The following is a 17,945-nucleotide window of genomic DNA, read 5'->3' as shown; positions in this document are numbered from 1 at the left end:
CTGCCAATCATCTAGACCACTGTTTTAAGTTTATATGACATTTTTTTGTTTTCAGGCTGTGAAAATTTTCTGCAAGGTGTTTGGCGATGAAAGATCTAGTCGCAGTACAAGATTGTGAGTGGATTACTGCAGATAACTGTGTGCAGTTTTGGTCACCGAATTACAGGAAGGATATTAATAAGGGTGAAAGAGTGCAGAGAAGGTTTACAAGGATGCTGCCGGGAATTGAGAAACTGAGTTACATAGAAAAGTTAAATAGGTTCGGACTTTATTCCCTGGACCGTAGAGGAATGAGGGGAGACTTGATAGAGGTATATAAAATTATGATGGGTATAGATAGAGCGAATGCAAGCAGGCTTTTTCCACTGAGGTTAGGGGAGAAAAAAACCCAGAGGACATGGGTTAAGGGTGAAGGGTGAAGGGGGAAAAGTTTAAAGGGAACATGGGGGGGGGGCTTCTTCACACAGAGAATGGTAGGAGTGTGGAATGAGCTGCCAGATGAAGTTGTAAATGCGGGCTCACTTTTAATATCTAAGAATAACTTGGACAGGTACATGGATGAGAGGGGTATGGAGGGATATGGGCCAGGTGCAGGTTGGTGGGAGTAGGCAGAAAAATGGTTTGGAACAGCCAAGAAGGGCCAAAAGGCCTGTTTCTGTGCTGTAATGTTCTATGGTTCTATAACTTTTCATATTTATTGCCTAGTTAAAAAAAAAATCAGCAGAACATGGTCCCATGAATTTAAAAGAGTTGCAATGAAATTTCACTGTGTTATGTTTTTCCCGGTTAATACGTCTCGTGCTTTGGAAGAGGAAGCCTTTTGAAAGGAAGAGACACCCTGCAGCTGGTGTGTGTCTTCAACTTGGAATCAATTGTGACATCCTGTCTGGTTCATCATTAACTAACCTGGGACAACTTCATTTGCATGTGAGCAAAGACGTGAAGAAAGCCAACTACTGCATCCCACAGCCTGCTGTGTGCCAGGCTCTGCTGATTACCAGTACACGGGCCCTGTGCAACAATAAAAAAAATTAATTTGAAATATTGGCATCAAGAGATCAGTTCAACTTGTTGCAGTGATAACTAAATGTGACATGTTATATATAATAAACTTCAATTTTCACCTGTAAAAAGCATAGTCCAATCAATTACAGATTTGTTAAAGGCAAATCTAACAAACTAGATTTAATTTTTCAATGAGTTAACAGTGAAAGTTGATCAGTGGTGTGCATTTGATGTTGATATGGACTTTTAGAAGTAAAGAACTCAGCAGGCTTAAACATGATAATGCTTCAGTGCTTTCTCAACAGTGCTTCTTCTCTCAAAGGATGGTGAAAGTGTGGAACAAGCTTCCAGCAGAAATGCTAGATGCAGGTTCATTTATAACATTTAAAAGATGTTTGGGAAGGTACATGGATGGGAGAGGTTTGGAGGAAAAGAGTCTGGGTCCAGGTAGATAGGACCAGGCTGAAAAGCTGGTTGTCATGGACTAGTTGGATCAAATGTCTAAGAGGAGTAAATGCTGGAAGCACTTGTTGGTCAAGCTGCATCTGTGGATTTATAGTTAATGTTCAAGACTGCAGACTCTGCAAACAAACTAGGAAAGGGTACAAGTGCAACACACACAAAATGCTTGATAGGACTGGCAAAGGGTTTCAGTCCGAAATGTCAACTGTACTTTTTTTCCATAGACGCTGCCTGGCCTGCTGAGTTCTCCAGCATTTTGTGTGTGTTACTCAGATTTCCAGTATCTACAGATTTTCTCTTGTTTGTGAAGTGCAAATGCAATCAGGAATCCAATGTAGGGAATGAAATATCAGTGACATGGGATCTGAGAAAAATAACCAAATTCATCAATGCATGGATGTCTACACACAAAAATACAGTAAAAGTTAATATCTTAGTATAAAATACAATTGAAAAGGATGTTGAATGATAGCCTTTGCCTCACGAATAAGATGGATGCTAAGAGGATGCAGGGTGACTTGGATAGGTTAGGTGAGTGGACAAATTCATGGCAGATGCAATTTAATGTAGATAAATGTGAGGTTATCCACTTTGGTTGCAAGAACAGGAAAATAGATTATTATCTGAACAGTGGCCGATTAGGAAAAGGGGAGATGCAACGAGACCTGGGTGAAAATGGACACGAGTCATTGAAGGTGGGCATGCAGGTACAGCAGGCGGTGAAAAAGGAAAATGGTATGTTGGCATTCATAGCAAAAGGATTTGAGTACAGGAGCAGGGAAGTTCTACTGCAGTTGTACAAGGCCTTGGTAAGACTGCACCTAGAATATTGTGTGCAGTTTTGGTCCCCTAATCTGAGGAAAGACATTCTTGCCATAGAGGGAGTACAGAGGAGGTTCACCAGATTGATTCCTGGGATGGCAGGACTTTCATATGAAGAAAGACTGGATCGACTAGGCTTATACTCACCGGAATTTAGAAGATTGAGGGGGGATCTTATTGAAACGTATAAAATTCTAAAGGAATTGGACAGGCAAGATGCAGGAAGATTGTTTCTGATGTTGGGGAAGTCCAGAACGAGGGGTCACAGTTTAAGGATAATGGGGAAGCCTTTTAGGACCGAGATGAGAAAAAACTTCTTCACACAGAGAGTGGTGAATCTGTGGAATTCTCTGCCACAGAAAACAGTTGAGGCTAGTTCATTGGCTATATTTAAGAGGAAGTTAGGTATAGCCCTTGTGGCTAAAGGGATCAGGGGGTATGTAGAGAAAGCAGGCACAGGGTTCTGAGTTGGATGATCAGCCATGATCATACTGAATGGCAATGCAGGCTCGAAGGGCCAAATGGCCTACTCCTGCACCTGTTTTCTATATTTCTATGAAGTCTGAAATATAAAAATGAGTAATATGTCAACCGCACAATATCCTACTGGTCAAATATCACTGAGCTTTCCAGGTGTATTAGCAAACACAACTCAGTGAAAGTATGATGACCTTGGAAGGAGTGCAGAGGAGATTCATCAGAATGATACTGGAGTCTTGAGGGTGAAGATAGCTTGTCTAAACCTGGTTTAATTTTGGTTGTACCTTGAAGGTTAAGGAGTGAATCAGCTTGCACTTTAACATGCTAAATGGAACTTGAGATGATAAGACACAAAAGAAAACATTTTCCCATATTTCACCAAAACATGGAAGCATAATTTTAAAACTGGAGTTGAATCAGGGAGAAGTAAAATCAGGAAAATGTCTTTGAAAATATGATGTTGTAAGAGCCCACCCATGGATATTGGGTTAGAAGAAATCTTCAAGTGTATAATTTTGGTAATTAGATTATATTGAGATATGGAGCAAAATTGAATCAATAGTTTGGGGACAGATCAGCAGGATAAATATGTTCTAGAAAACCTATACACTTCCCTTTCTATGAGTTGCTTCAGTTTTAAAAATTATTACATAACTGAACTGCCAAACTCAAAAATAAACTTTATTTCCATCTTCCTGGAAAATTGATAGTCAAAGCCTGTTGACACTTCAGTATATAGAGGATACTATGATGAATCCAACAGAGGTATTTCACTTCTCCATGAGATGCTTCTTATATTTATGTTTCAAAATTCTTACGAAATAGGAAGCCATCGAACCCATCAAGTCCATGCTAGCTCGCAGAGCAGTACAATATCATTCTCCCACCTCTTTCCCTGCATTATTCTCTTTCACATCAACTCCACCCTGTTTCTTCAAGCACTCACATAAATTAGGGACAATTTACTAATACCAATTAACTAGCATTTTCAATGTCTTTGGCATTTGTGAGGAAGGTAAAGTGTTTGTACTCAGCCTACACAGTCACAAGGAGAACATAGAGACTCCACCCAGACAGAACTGAAGATCAGGATCCATGAGGCAATGAATGTACAGCTTATGCCCGATCCTGTCTCCTGACAAATAAGTCTAATTTTTGCTAAGTACTGGGTCTTTCTCTTGATCCTACCTGAATGTATTCTGTCAGTGTGTTGAACACCTGCTTCGCCACATTAATTGCCTTTGAGAAATTGCGCTGTCCTTGTTCATCAATGATGTCTTTTGCAGAATAAAACCAATAGAAGTCACTAATTGATTCCTGCATGAAAAGAAGGAAGGGTTGTGATTCTTACAGACACCAACTGCTAAATACCACAAAAGCTTCAGTAATTAAATGATTTAGTGTTGATCCTTCGAGTGTTAAATTGGTTATCCATCTTGCCTTTTTCTTTTTACACATACATAAAAATATGCATCTCTCTTCATTTTTATTTTCCTAAGTAAAGCTGTGTTTTAATAATTGTTAATCATATTCTATTAATAATAGAAATTAGAAGTATTCAAAATAACTCTGTTGGAACTATTTCATGAATAGCAAATGATCCACTTACTGACTACATTCCTGAAATGTATTGTAACCCCATAAAAGTTCTTGCTGCTAACTAATAACATAAAACATGCATAGCTGAGATTAAAATCTTATTGTCTGGCTGCACTGCACTTTTTTGTAACTGCAACACTTCATTCTGCATTTTATTTTTGTTTTAACTTGCTCTACTTCAATGCACGATTGTAAAGGAATGAGGTGTAAGGATGACATGCAAAACAAAACTTGCACCAACAAACTAGTCTACCAATCTAATTTATCTGCGTTAGATTTTTACTCATCACCAATGTGTGTTGCAATAAAATGTTAACGTATATGAGAAATTCAGCTTTATCTCAAGGCAACTAATAGTTTTGGACAGAAACCGTGATCCAGAATTCAGTCATGCATTCTCTGTCTTACATTTTAATCTTCAGTTGTTTTATTTTTGCACTTTGATTCCCATTATGATCAATTAGTTGTTATCAAATTGTGGCTAACATCTTAACCTGAAAATATTTAATTCATTTACAGTATTTGCAAACTGAATATTTAATGTAATGGATAATTGCTAATGTGTTCATGAACTACCAGGGTAATAGCTAGTTATGATATTGAGTCCACAAAGTACAATTACAAATATGCCAATCCACCACGTCATGTTGTTGGTTTTGAGCCCATTATCATTCACAGTGCAAGCTTCACTAGACTTATTTAAAGAGGGAAATAATTGCATTGGAGACAGATCTTAATAGATTGTTTCCTGTCACAAAGGGGCTGTCTCAGGAGCAAAGATCAATAGCGTTAGGTCTATACACCTGGATGTTTAGAAGAATGGTGTATGATATTGATCATGCCCTGTAGACCACCATGCCGTCCGTTAAGTGCCCATCGTTATTAGTCCGATTTTCCAGCAATTGACCAGATCTGAAATGATTCATGCACTGAGCAAGATACTTCTGAAATTTTGCAACAGTACCTGCCTCCACCATATTCTCAGGTAATCTGTTTTAGATTCCAATTGCTTGCTGGGTGAAATAGTTCTTCCTCAATGCCTATTTAAGTTTAACATTTGGAATACAGTCGGGTAAATTTATAGATTTGCATATTTAAAATGTGCAGCACATTTCATCGAGCAGATCCTTTTTGAATACTCAATACTGATGTCTGTTCCAAAAGCCAGACACTCAAAATGAACCCCTTTGTTACATTGTTGAGTGATAGCTCTAAGAATATACAACTAACCTAAAGGTCAACAGGTAAGAAAGATCTCTCCTTTATGTGCTTATGGCAGGAACATTAATCTACTGTCTTCCCGTGTTGTTTCAATGGGACAAAACTAGAATGATTGGTTTCATTCGCCACAAATGAATTTAAGCTGTGAACAGGCTTTAACTGAATGTCTGGAGATGATTACATTTTTGATCAATGCTCTGAGCACTTATGCTTAGATCCTGTAACATTTCCTCCACTAGCATCCCCAACCTCATACATAACAAGGACATGAATTCTTCTGAATATTTTCAATTCTTCTAATATTAATTATTGATTTATCACTATATAATTTCAATGTATGATCAGAGATTGTAAATAAATCATGATTAAACATAGTTTTGAAACAAGGCAAATTCTATGATCTATTGACTGCTTATAATATCCATACAAAATTGCTCATCGTCAAGCATTAATAATTAGATAGATTTCCTGAATCCTGGCATTATTAAGGCAAGTAAAACAAACAAAAAACTGTTGAAATACCAAAGAGATCCTTAATCATTTGAGAGCAACATCAATAAAATATTTTTTAAAAGGCTATGTTCAAGTTTACTGATGATGAAATATTTGTGGTGCCAATGTAATAATCAGCAGGTGCACTTTGAGCAACATGTCACCATCTCTCCAGACCATTTGGGCCTCATTACATTTAAAACTTTTGAAGTCAGGGCATGGATATTCCTCAGGTGGAATCACAGAACCTGCTTTCCACCCATCCTGATGGGCACCAGTCGAGTGGCTGTCCACCTCCAGTTCTTAACTTCCAGCACTGGTCTGATGTCACTGGTGACAAATTTGAATGTGAGTCAGACCCGATCTACTTAACCCTGTGCTTAAAAACCATGATTTCAGGCTTACTACTCACCGAGTTCACATCCAAGCTGAAACCTCAGGGCTAATTTGATAAAAAGACTAGCTTACAAATTGGCTCTAGCTCACCTTCAACTAAATAACAAGGATCACTTACAAACATAGCAGGCCATGAAAATCAAACTGCTGTTGAAATTGGATGATCTCAGAGTGAGGCAATACTTTGAGTATGCAGTCAAGCTCATCCTAATGTCCTGCAAATCTAACTATGGTTCAGCCAAAAAGCAGGCTTCTGACAGACAAAGGCATCAAAGAGAGCTTGAGAAACAAGTTTTGGAACAATTACAGTGGTGCAGCTAATAGAACTGTTGCCTCACAGTGCTAGGCACCTGGGTTTCATCCTGGCCTCAGGTGCTGGCTATGTGGGTTCTCACTACCTGTGACCGTGTGGGGTTCCTTTGGGTGCTTGCTTGCTCCCTTATCCCAAAAATGCATTGGATCTGGGGCAAAGAAGGAGCTAATAAGAATGTGGGGAGAGTGGAAAAAAAGGAATTAATCTAGGATTAGGATAAACGTGTGTTTGATGGTCAGCAGAGACCCAATGTTGTACGACTATGACCTTTTCCACTGGGCCAGTAGTGCTCTTCTGGGCCACGACTGTAATTTATTTAGATGCAAGAAGCTGCAAATGCCACAAACAAAAACTGCTGCAGAAACCACAGAGAGGGAACAGGGAGAGAGGGTCTCATATTAACTGTTGCTCCATAATTTATCCAATTATCCCTATGATCTTGAGCCTCCTGCTTATTAAATGAATCATCTTGTATGCTTTTTAGTCGTACTGTCACCTCACCTGTCTTGAATGGATTCATACAAGCCTCAGCAATCTCTGGTTGCAGCATCATGACCCCACCCTCTGTCTTCTGCCCATCCAAAATGATATTTTAGTATCACTTGTACAGTTTCTCATGACATCTTCTCAAACATCAGTTCTCATCAAAATTAAATAAAAGTATTAACTTCTCACACACAGTACCTGAACTCTTAAGAGATAGTCCACAGTTGAAATGATGATATTGACTGTTGTGTTATTGCCTGTCTGGGTGCGCAGGTAATTCTGGAAATCTTCAGACAAAGAAATCAGAATTTTCAATAAATGAACAGCAATCCAAACTATTGTACACTCTATTCCTGCATTAATGAGCTATCAACCAAGAGATAATAATATTTCACAGACTGTCAAAAACCTGGAATGCTCAAGAAATGGTACTTATTTGTATGCAGTGCTGCCAATTTTTGTGTATGGGGAGTTGGGTTAGGGACTTTATAATTGCATACAGTTGATGAGCTTTGAGTGAGAGAAGATCTTATTTATCATAGATTTGGTGAATTTTGCTACTTTTCCCACAGTGAATGTCTTTGTGCTTCAATATATTGGAATGTGCTTTTTTTTCTATTACATAACAAGCTCTTGCTATTAATGACCTAGTGGTTTGTGCTTTATGCCATAGTACCAATTCCTTGTGTTTCTGGCGATCTCAGATTTGTGCAAGTAGTTTTACGTACATGATGGATTGTACTTTTATACTGCTTGCACTCCCACAGTTTGACGTATGCAACTCCGAAATATGATGTTTGAAGCCTTGCATTGAAGTAGGTTAAATTAACTTTAATTCTTATGGGAATCAGTTATTCACAGCACAGAAGTAGTTCACTGGGCCTTTGTATCCATGCCAGCCAAAAAAAAGGCTTTTCATTGAAACCACCGTCTCAGCTCTTAGTCTGACGTTCTGCTGGTTTTGGCTGTTTAATTGTTTACCCAGGTACTTCTTTAGGTTCTAATTTTCTCTACAGAGGCAAATCAATTAGTTTTGAAATACTGACCTGGATGTTAACACCACAAGTTTGCATAGTCCCAACCTCAATGATTTTAGATAGTTCTTTTTAATGCTGTGCTACCACTCCAAGTGTGAAATTGAGTAAGTACAACAATAGCTGTTTAAAGGTAGGTGAATGTCACGTGCCATGTCCAAGAAACACGCAGAACCGTTACACACCTGAGTTGTGACCTTCACAAAGCAGCTGGAGGAATCGAAAGAGATCGCACGTAAATTCATCATCCTGCATCACCTTCTCACCTATAAAATGTCAGTGAGAGCGAGATTGCAGTGTGTCAGTACCAGGAACCTGGTATGTGCATCTTACATCTAAAAACCTTGCATTTTCCTTGTTTGCTTACATACACATATCCTTCCAATATTCCCAATAGATGCTAATCATATCTACTGTTCTATCAGAAGCCCACACGGTGCACTTCACAGATAGAAAACAAGTGAAAAACAGCCACACACAGAATATGCCTACAAAAATGAAACCTGAAACAACTCAAAACAAAACACACAGAACTATTTTAGAAGTTGACATGGCTCTTGCCAGCAAAGACTGATCTTTCTAAATTGGTGTGTTAAAATTTGTGAGAGCTTTCTGCTTATAAGAACTAGAGTGGTAAAGTGTAAGTGTGCACTCTACAGATGTCCCTGAACAACACCAAGTTAAGTTAAAACACAGAGCTGACCTGCAAAGCTTCAATAGGTACATTTCATTACAGTGGGGCTTCAATGGTTAATGAAGTCAGTCAATTAGTTGACTGATGCTGGGATTGGAAGAGTTTCAGGAATGGCAATTCTGCAGATCTAAGTTCATTGGAATGAAGCTAATCAAAAGGAAGCCAAAAAGAATAGTCACATGGAACAAAACCCACAATAAAAAGCTCCAAGTCTTTGGTGTTGAGTTATATTTTATGTTGTTTTCTTTCTCTCAGTATGTTTTAAGTTCAACGTCGTGTGAAGCAAATTAAGTCAAAAATAAATTGGATGTTTTGTATAAAGAAACAGTTTTATCAAAACCTGGATACACTAGTAATTCTACACCATTTTCATTTTAAGCATTTTGCTGTATATATTGAAAGCTGAGGTGGTTGAATTTGGAACTAAAATAGACAATAGTTAGCAAAGGCAGTGGGAGAACATGGGCATTAACAGGAATGAAAGGTGAGTCTGTCTCTGAAGCAAAACCTGAAAATATTAGAAAGAAAAAAAAACACATTGGAAATAAATAAATAATACAATATTTTGGGAATGCACAGAACAATCTTCAAGATTCAAGTGTAAATTGTTTCAGCTACATTGTTACAATTCTGATGAAATGTCATGGAACTGAAATGATAACTCTCTACCCACAGATGCTGTCTGACCTGTTGAGTAATTCCAGCAACCTCTGTTTTTATTTCCTTACTTCCAGAATATGTTTTATTAACCAAATATTGTGGGATGATGGAATATTGTTTAAAATTAATTAGTTAAACCTAATTGCTCCATTCCAGTGAACTCAACATCTGCCAGATGGAGTTACAGAGGCAAGACAAGCAGTAGGTTTTCAGTGGCATAGAGGGTAAAACAGCGCAGCCCCTGCTGCCTGGCTGCAAATCTGCTGTTGTGCAATTAGTTGAAGAGTAACCATCCACTCTTGCAACTACCAACTGTGCGTGGCATAACATTTCTAAATATGATAGGTGAGAGGGTAGGCATTATAAGCTAGACTTTGCTGGCTTTTGCAAATATTTCTGAATATCACTGCCAACATTCATCTGTTTTCAGTGCACGTGCATGTTTCAGCAGACCTGAGATGCTGGAGACATCAATGGAGATACTATAGATAAAATTTTAGGACTCACAAGTTACTACACTAAAAAATATTCAGTTTTATTTTCAAGTCTTTCCCTGGTATATTATGAGATCAAAAGAGACTTATTACCTCTTTTGGTATGACCTTGAACCTTATTGTCTACCTGCTCTGCACTTTCTCTGTAGCTGTTATGTATTATTGTTTCTGTTAATTAGTTTCTTCATTTTCAAAAGTTTTACATCTCAGAGACATCCAAAACCTACTAGACATGAGTGACAACTTCTACCGTTGATGAAGCACAGCACCCAACTTTTCTGCTGTCAATGAGTGAGAGTTGTGTTGGAAACAGAGCTATCACTGGAACTCTGTCACTGTTCAGGCCATGCTACTGGGCACCAGCGTGTGGGAGCCAACAAAGTCGTGCCTCCACATCCAATCCAGTTAAGGACAAGTGAGCAATCCGTGGCCAAGATCCAGAGCAATGTCATGAAAATGAAACTTGAATGTTCTAAAGAGTAATTTCCAGAATGTACTCCCTTGATAAGGGAAGTTATTCAAAGTGAACACTTACAGTCTCCACCTGTTCACAGAGCTGAGGAGTTAATATAATTGCAGGGCTTGTGCAAGCTCAGTTTTAAACACTGAAACTAGTCATTAGAACCAATAGTATGTCAAATTGTTGCTCTGAACCATGCCAACATTTCTAAAATATGAAGACCACTGACAACAAGTCATGGCTGATGGAAAAAAAGCTAATGCTAAAATGGCTTTATGACTTCACATGGGACTTTTTTTTAAAAGATGTGTACTACAGATGGAGTACAGTGAGTGAATGACATCACAGGGAAACAAAAAAACAAGAGATTATTTTGATGTGAATTTAATTACTGCACTGTCCTGGCTGAAAGAGCATACTGGATCCAGAAACACAGGGAGTTACAGCTATTCTGAGAGCTGTAACTTCTAACCAACAGAGCAAAAGAGAATAAATATGAAAACTGGAATTGTAATTTCCACTGAGTCTTTCCAAACTCGCCCTATAGCACGAGATTGGCAGAAACTCTATACCCAAACACTTACAAGGACTATTAGGGATAACTGGGAGATGTAACAAAAGATATTTTCTGTTTGAGAATTGAGGGAGAACATTGATCGACTTAACCTCTCATGCAAGTGATATTGCAGTGATTAGCAACTGTCAAAGTGAGCAAAATTACAATGATACAATATTCCAAATACATCGATATTGGGTGAAGACAGAGTTTGCCTTCTGCCATAAGATTATGCAAGATCATTGAGTATTTACAAAGAAAACAACCATATCAATACCAGTCAAAAAATGTAGACCCTGAAGAATCATACTTTTTGGCATTACAGAACATACCACAGCACGTCCTTTCATATTGTGGCGACCTTTTAAAACTACTCTAAAATCAATCTGACCATTCCCTTGCACATAGCTCACCATTTTCCCCTCATCCATGTGCATTTCAAAGAGTCTCATATACATTCCTAATGTATCTCCCTCTACCATCTCCACTGGCAACACATTCCATACACCTTTCACTTTCCGCACAACATCATACCTCTGACATCCTGCACCCCCATACTTTCAATCGATCACCTTAAAATTATGCCCCCTTGCATTAGCAGTTTCAGCTCTGGGAAAAAGTCTCTGGCTGACCACTCCATCTATGCTTCTCATCATCTTGTTCACCTCCATCAAGCCACTTCTCGTCCTCCTTTGCTCCAAAGAGAACAGATTTACAGCCTTAACTCACTCAACCTATCAAAGATGATATGATCCCTATTCCTACAGATCCAAGTTAGAGTAGAATTTCAGGTGTTGAAGCTTTCTGCCTTTTCCACCCTTTCAGGTAAAAAGTATTTACCCACATTCCTTTCACCAGTTACTTTATGATGTCTTGGGTTTTTTTTTTGCTTCTTTGCAAAGGAAAGTTGATCCTTCCTGCTTAATCCATTTAGCCAACCCAGCTTCCCCTTCACAATTTTATCCACTCAGCTAAGATTGGCTAACTCCCTCTTCTATTCAAAACAACATGAGCTTTTCCAGTCATTTCCTACAACTCCAATTTTGCCAGTTCTGGCAACATCCTCAAACCTTCTCTCCACCCTCTCCAATGCAATCGCATCTTTCCTGCATTGAGGTAACCATAACTATACATATTGGTCTAACCAATATCATATGCAGTTCTCTGCTCAGGTGTTGAAAAACTAATAGAGGGCTTTAGGACCTGTTTTGTAATTCACAGCTCTTTTTAGTTTTGGAAAATTGTAATTATTTTTCTGCTGCCAGTAGCTCTTGAGACTGCTCAAGCGAAGTGACATCTCACGATAGTAACTTCAAGCTGAAGTAACTTCTGACTCATGTAATCTGTCAATACTGTAGTTTCTCGCAGAGGCATTGATCACTGAGACTTTAATTGTGAATTATTTAATCTTCCCACACTAAAGACCAATATGTTATTGTCTTACGAAGCTTTAGTCTGTTTCTGCAACCAGTATGCAATTCTGACTTCTAGAGTTTTATCTTTAATGGGCTGAACCTAATTAATCAGAAACCCCTCTGACAAGCCTGAAATTTACAATACAATGTATGCAAAGCAATCCAGCTGGGTTGCAAAACGAGTCAGCTCATAAAACATAGCAGAGAACTCACATAAAGAATATCATCTTCAATACAAAAATAATCAGCACCATTGCACATCAGTTTCAAAGCAACTGAAATTTTAAATTAGGTACAAACTTTAACACCAAAAATCCCTTATGTGTTACTTGCACATTAAATGGGTGCAGCCATAAAGCCACATTGAGTACACGACAAATACTACAGTAACTGTACACCACAATTTGGCGCATCCAACCACTGCAAAAACTACGCCACTGAACGGCTCACAGTTCTTACATCTAATGTGTCAGTTACTGTGCAAATCCTGAAAGAGGCAAAACAGACATAAAGGTGATCAAAAGACTTAAACTCCTCTAAAGCAAGGACAGAAAGGAAAGATATTTTGTTTTATTTTTATTCTTTTTCATTAAAGATGATGCACAATGTCTACAAGTGCAAATTGACGGGGTTCAGGACCTGTACAGTGCTGACACAAGGTAACAAAGGAAATGGCAATTATAATTACCGCGCTCATGAGTGATGACTGAGGAGGGGGAAGACAGAACAATTGAAATCAAAAGAAAAAAAAAGATGAGATTAGGTATTAGAAATTATACTCAACTTCATTTAAATATTTTTAAGAATCAGGTAGGTTGAAAGAACAGGGAAAACAGAATTTTAAAAATCACACCGAAGGAAAACTATATATTAATAAACAGAGAATATACAGATCTCCTTGTTTTGTTAAAACCAAATAACAAAGGGGTTATGTCAGATAAATCAAAGGTATTTTCAATAACTGACAAACCCCATTTTTATTTAACATTTACGCAAAGAAAAATTAAACACTTGATTTATTTTTTCAAAAAAAATTATAGACATATAAAGGCATGCACACATGTACATATCCCTCTGCACAGGTACACACACTTTATACAAACTGCTATTGGAAAAGTACTTGAAAAATCTGCGCAGTTAAAAGGCTTCCTCATTTATCATTTAATATCCGATCCTATAGTCTCCCGAAAATCTATTTTTTGTTTAATTGCCGTTTGTAATTTGGTATATGGCCATCCATCTTTCAAAGAACATTGAATATGCGTTTTTGGTAAGTCACGTGACACAACAAGAATACAGGTGATAGCTATAATCACAACAAGATGACTATGATTGTTGAACAATAATTGGAATATTATAATGAGAAGTGATTCGAAAACTAAGTGGAAGGGATCAAACAAAAATTATCACAACATTTGAAAATGGAAAATGCAGCAGTATGATTGGCTAATGCCCAAGCGAAAAAGAGGTTTCAGGATCAAAAAGTATTTACAGTTTTTTATAGCAGCTAAACTTTGGATCTTCACCTACAAAGGATACCTTTTGCTGGATACATCAAAGGTTGGATTAAACAGGATATTTTGTTGCTGAAAAAGTAAAATGCATAATCTTTTGATAACTGTCGCTGAATTCCAGCTTTTGCATTATGAATACGTAATATTATCTTGTTTGGTAAACTGAAGAACAAGGAACATTTGAAAAGAACTTCGGACACCTGTCGCCCCCAGCGTCATCTATAATAATGCATCATGTATGGCATTCATTTGCCAACTTAACTAAAAATTTGTAATTGTATTTTAAACTGAAGGGTCTAATTATTCTAAAGTATTGACGTAGGAATGTCAGTCCAACAAGTTAGCTGCTCATATGCTAATAATGTTAAAGTGCACACAGGGAGAAGAGTAGGCCATTCAGCACTTCAACCATTCCACCATGTCATGTGATCTTGAATATTCTATAAACTAAATCAGTTCACTCTCATTAGTTCTACAGTGCTTAATGTCCTGTCAATCTCACAGTAAATCTGTGCTACTCAATGTTGATTGTAACCATAGATTTTACGCTATCAAAATTAGGTTCAATAATTTTAGTATGACTATTTTCTGTCTTTGTAAACATTTATTTATTTATTTTTATCTGGAGATGCCAATGGGAACAGGCCCTTCTGACCCTGTCCAGCAAGCCCCTGTTTAACCCACGCCTAATCATAGGACAATTTACAATGGCAAATTAATCTAGATGGTATGTCTTCGGACTGTGGGATTAAGCTCACATGATCACAGGAAAGACAAACAAATTTCTTACGGGTGGCGCCAGAAAAAAATTCTGAGCTGTAACAGCATCACGTGAGCCGCTACACTACTGTGATACCCTGATATGGTTTATCTAAATTAAGCATTTAAAATGTTGGTGCTTCTAACAGCCCCAGGAATAAACATTGATAAAAATTTCTGACATCGCAGAAGTATTAAGATTTCCCTTCCTCTGTGGTATAGAAATCCAGTCATAAAGGGCCATTTGGCCGACAGTGCAGATAAACGTTCGGTGACTGTGCTCACACTACAACATGCAATAGTTGCATTGCCTCTATCCCTTCACCCTAATGGACAACTTAAATAAAACGTCTTTGAATCAGAAGTAAACCTTGTCATGTCAACTCTTTCTGAAATAAGAAAGGTACTTTGCCTGAGCCTTTACTGTAGCAGCAATACCCTTCCAAAAGCATTTATTTTGTTACATTTACATTCCAGAATCATATATTCCAAGACCTTAAATAAATTGAAATTACTTCTACTTTTTTTAAGAGGAAAAAGTGCAAATATTGTCATTTTGTCAACTATAACTACAAAAGTTATCTTATTACTTTTAGTTCTATACAAGTATTATGAATTAGCATTGCTGAAGCAATATACTTTTAGCTATTATTATCATCATCCATTTTAAAATTGTGCCATAAATATGTGACATAATTGCATGAATTTTTATTTTCATTTCTAATGGTCCTCATAGCCCAAAATTTAGGATAACACCACTTCTAAGGTAGTGGAGGGAGACATGTACAAATGCATCACGCATTTTTCACATTAATTTTCTGTTACGTAATTATTCCATAATATAGCATGACATAATTATTTCTCTCAAAGCATATAAAATATGACTAGAATACCATAAAGATGCTTCAGCATATACCTGATCCCTCTTCTGTCACCATGCCAAGTCCTTCTGCTTTGTTCTGCCGTTCAAATGCATTTAGATCAAGTACACTGTGTTTAAAGTAAATAAGTATGAGTTAGCTGTTTAGGTTTCTTTAGCTTTCCTAAAAGTGAGAATATAATGTATCATCATACGGACGATGATAAGACTCTAGAGACACACATATTCTAAGTGACACAACTAGATGGTATGATGTGTTTTAACATTTCATATAGTCAGCATCATTAGTAATGAAAATACAAATGTATCTTTCAAACTGAGTCATTTTTAAATAAAAACGCCACATCTTAAAATAATGTATGTGGCAAATATAGAATGGCCTTAAGTATTTAGTTCTTGATATTAGCTCCATATAAAAACTTACTGTATATTGAAGAGAAACTCAAATCCAAAGGTGTAGGTTTTCTCTTTTTGTTCTGGATAATGTACCTCTAGATCGGGGGTACCAACCTTTTTAATGCCATTGAGCCTCACCATTAACTAAGGAGTCCATGGACCCCAGGTTGGGAAACTCTGCTCTACGTCCTCTGCTTGGTTTTCAGACGCCAAACAGAGTAGAAGCTGATGGACTTCTCATGAAGTCCAACAGTGCTGTACAGACTACCATAGGTTTCCCAGCTGCAAATTAGAGCAGTGGTCCCATTGAACTCAATGTGAAGAAGTGCATGATATCCTTACCTGCAAGACTGCATGAGACCTGCCAGGCTCTGAAAGAAACCCACATCTTTCTTTTCTTTGAGACAATCAAGCATTTTCTGGAGAAAATGAAGAACAAACCTTATGTGAAAGATTAACAACCATCTTATTGTGTAGACATAACACAGTGCATTGGTCAACTAACATTATTGAAGAAAAAAATACATCCAGCACCTGAATGATAGAAATAATTTGCACAGCTATTTGCTTACTTTCTATGAACAGCTGGAATGTCATTCACTCAAATGAATTGAAGTAAATTTCAACCATTGATCATTTGCCTTAGACAGTATAATAAATGTGTGACTAGATCTGTTTTAGTTTATGTCTTATTTAGCACGGACTGAAACATTGCATCAATAAAATAACCTTACTTGAGCATCTCAAAGCCAAAGCTGTTGGGGAGCAAATTATTACTTTTGATATCCTGATTTTAAGCATTTCTTGTCCATTTCACTGAAGATTCGGGTGCAGGTAATGTAATATTGCAAATAAGAGTGAATAAATGCTAAATCTGTTGAATAATTACTAATGGTCTTCAGAATGAAAAAAATGATGATTTTCCATTCATTCCTAAAAAATAGAATCAATCCAAACCAAGAATTCCCACTCTATCATGTCCTTTCAGTGGTAGTGTTAATATTTCCACTTTTCCAATCTTAAGGGCTGCAAATAATTAAACCTTTTCTTTTCAGTGTGAACTTCAGTGAATTCCAGTCTCAAGACTGAATTCCACCAATGTCAGGAATGGAATCACAGAATGATTACATGACAGAAGGAGGCCATTCGGTTCATTGCATTCATGCTAAGTCAAATGGCCATGAAATAGTTAACAGCACAGGAGCAGTTCACCAAAAGTAATCCTTCAATCAATGCTGTTTTGCTCGGAACATTGGGCTTAAATGAGGCTATTTTATTAAGATGCTTCTTAAAGCAATTGCTGTGGTATGCTGTACTACCAGTACATTGTCCCGACCTGCACATTTCACATCTCAGTTGCTTTCTTAACAGGCCAATACTGTATCATTTGCAGAAACTTTCAAGAGATCAGTCTGTGGCTGTCAATAGGAAGAACATGGGGACGGGGTGCAATGAACTCTTCAGACCAGCGCAGGGCGCCAGAGAACTTTAGGCCTCAGCAGTCTGACACACCTGAACATCATTCATTTGTTTTAACTAGAACTTGTTAAGTCGTTAAGTTTTCCTTGTGTTTTTCATGCAATTTGTTTTTGAAATGCAGATTCCTCATGCATCCTGTTTTTAATTTACTGAATTTTGATTCTGAAGCCCAAACGGTTCTCATTCTATAGGCATTATTTAAATATGTCATGACTAACATTCATGACCGAGTACTGTAGCCCTCTAGAGTAAGTACTCTCTGAGTTATTTGTTATTCCTCTGTCATGACTTTGAATAAATCCTCACTGTTACTTTTTACCTTTGAGTC

The 17,945-nt window shown here is 37.5% G+C and overlaps 1 protein-coding gene across 1 annotated transcript in view; it reads right to left on the bottom strand.

The window, feature by feature from the left end:
* ryr2a (ryanodine receptor 2a (cardiac)) overlaps nucleotides 1-17,945 on the bottom strand; it is a 444,870-nt gene that overhangs the window by 84,571 nt on the left and 342,354 nt on the right. Inside the window, exons 73-79 of the mRNA XM_059985674.1 lie at nucleotides 16,481-16,557; nucleotides 15,779-15,852; nucleotides 13,278-13,295; nucleotides 8,496-8,576; nucleotides 7,475-7,563; nucleotides 3,958-4,086; nucleotides 907-1,011 (exon numbers count right to left, since the gene is read on the bottom strand). Of these exons, the coding sequence (XP_059841657.1) occupies nucleotides 907-1,011; nucleotides 3,958-4,086; nucleotides 7,475-7,563; nucleotides 8,496-8,576; nucleotides 13,278-13,295; nucleotides 15,779-15,852; nucleotides 16,481-16,557 (573 nt within the window). The remainder of the gene's footprint in view (nucleotides 1-906; nucleotides 1,012-3,957; nucleotides 4,087-7,474; nucleotides 7,564-8,495; nucleotides 8,577-13,277; nucleotides 13,296-15,778; nucleotides 15,853-16,480; nucleotides 16,558-17,945) is intronic.

Source organism: Hypanus sabinus, chromosome 12 (assembly GCF_030144855.1).
Source record: "Hypanus sabinus isolate sHypSab1 chromosome 12, sHypSab1.hap1, whole genome shotgun sequence".
In the NCBI taxonomy this organism is placed as follows: domain Eukaryota; kingdom Metazoa; phylum Chordata; class Chondrichthyes; order Myliobatiformes; family Dasyatidae; genus Hypanus; species Hypanus sabinus.
The sequence above is the reverse complement of the archived record's forward strand: the minus strand, read 5'-3'. Positions and strand labels throughout refer to the sequence as shown.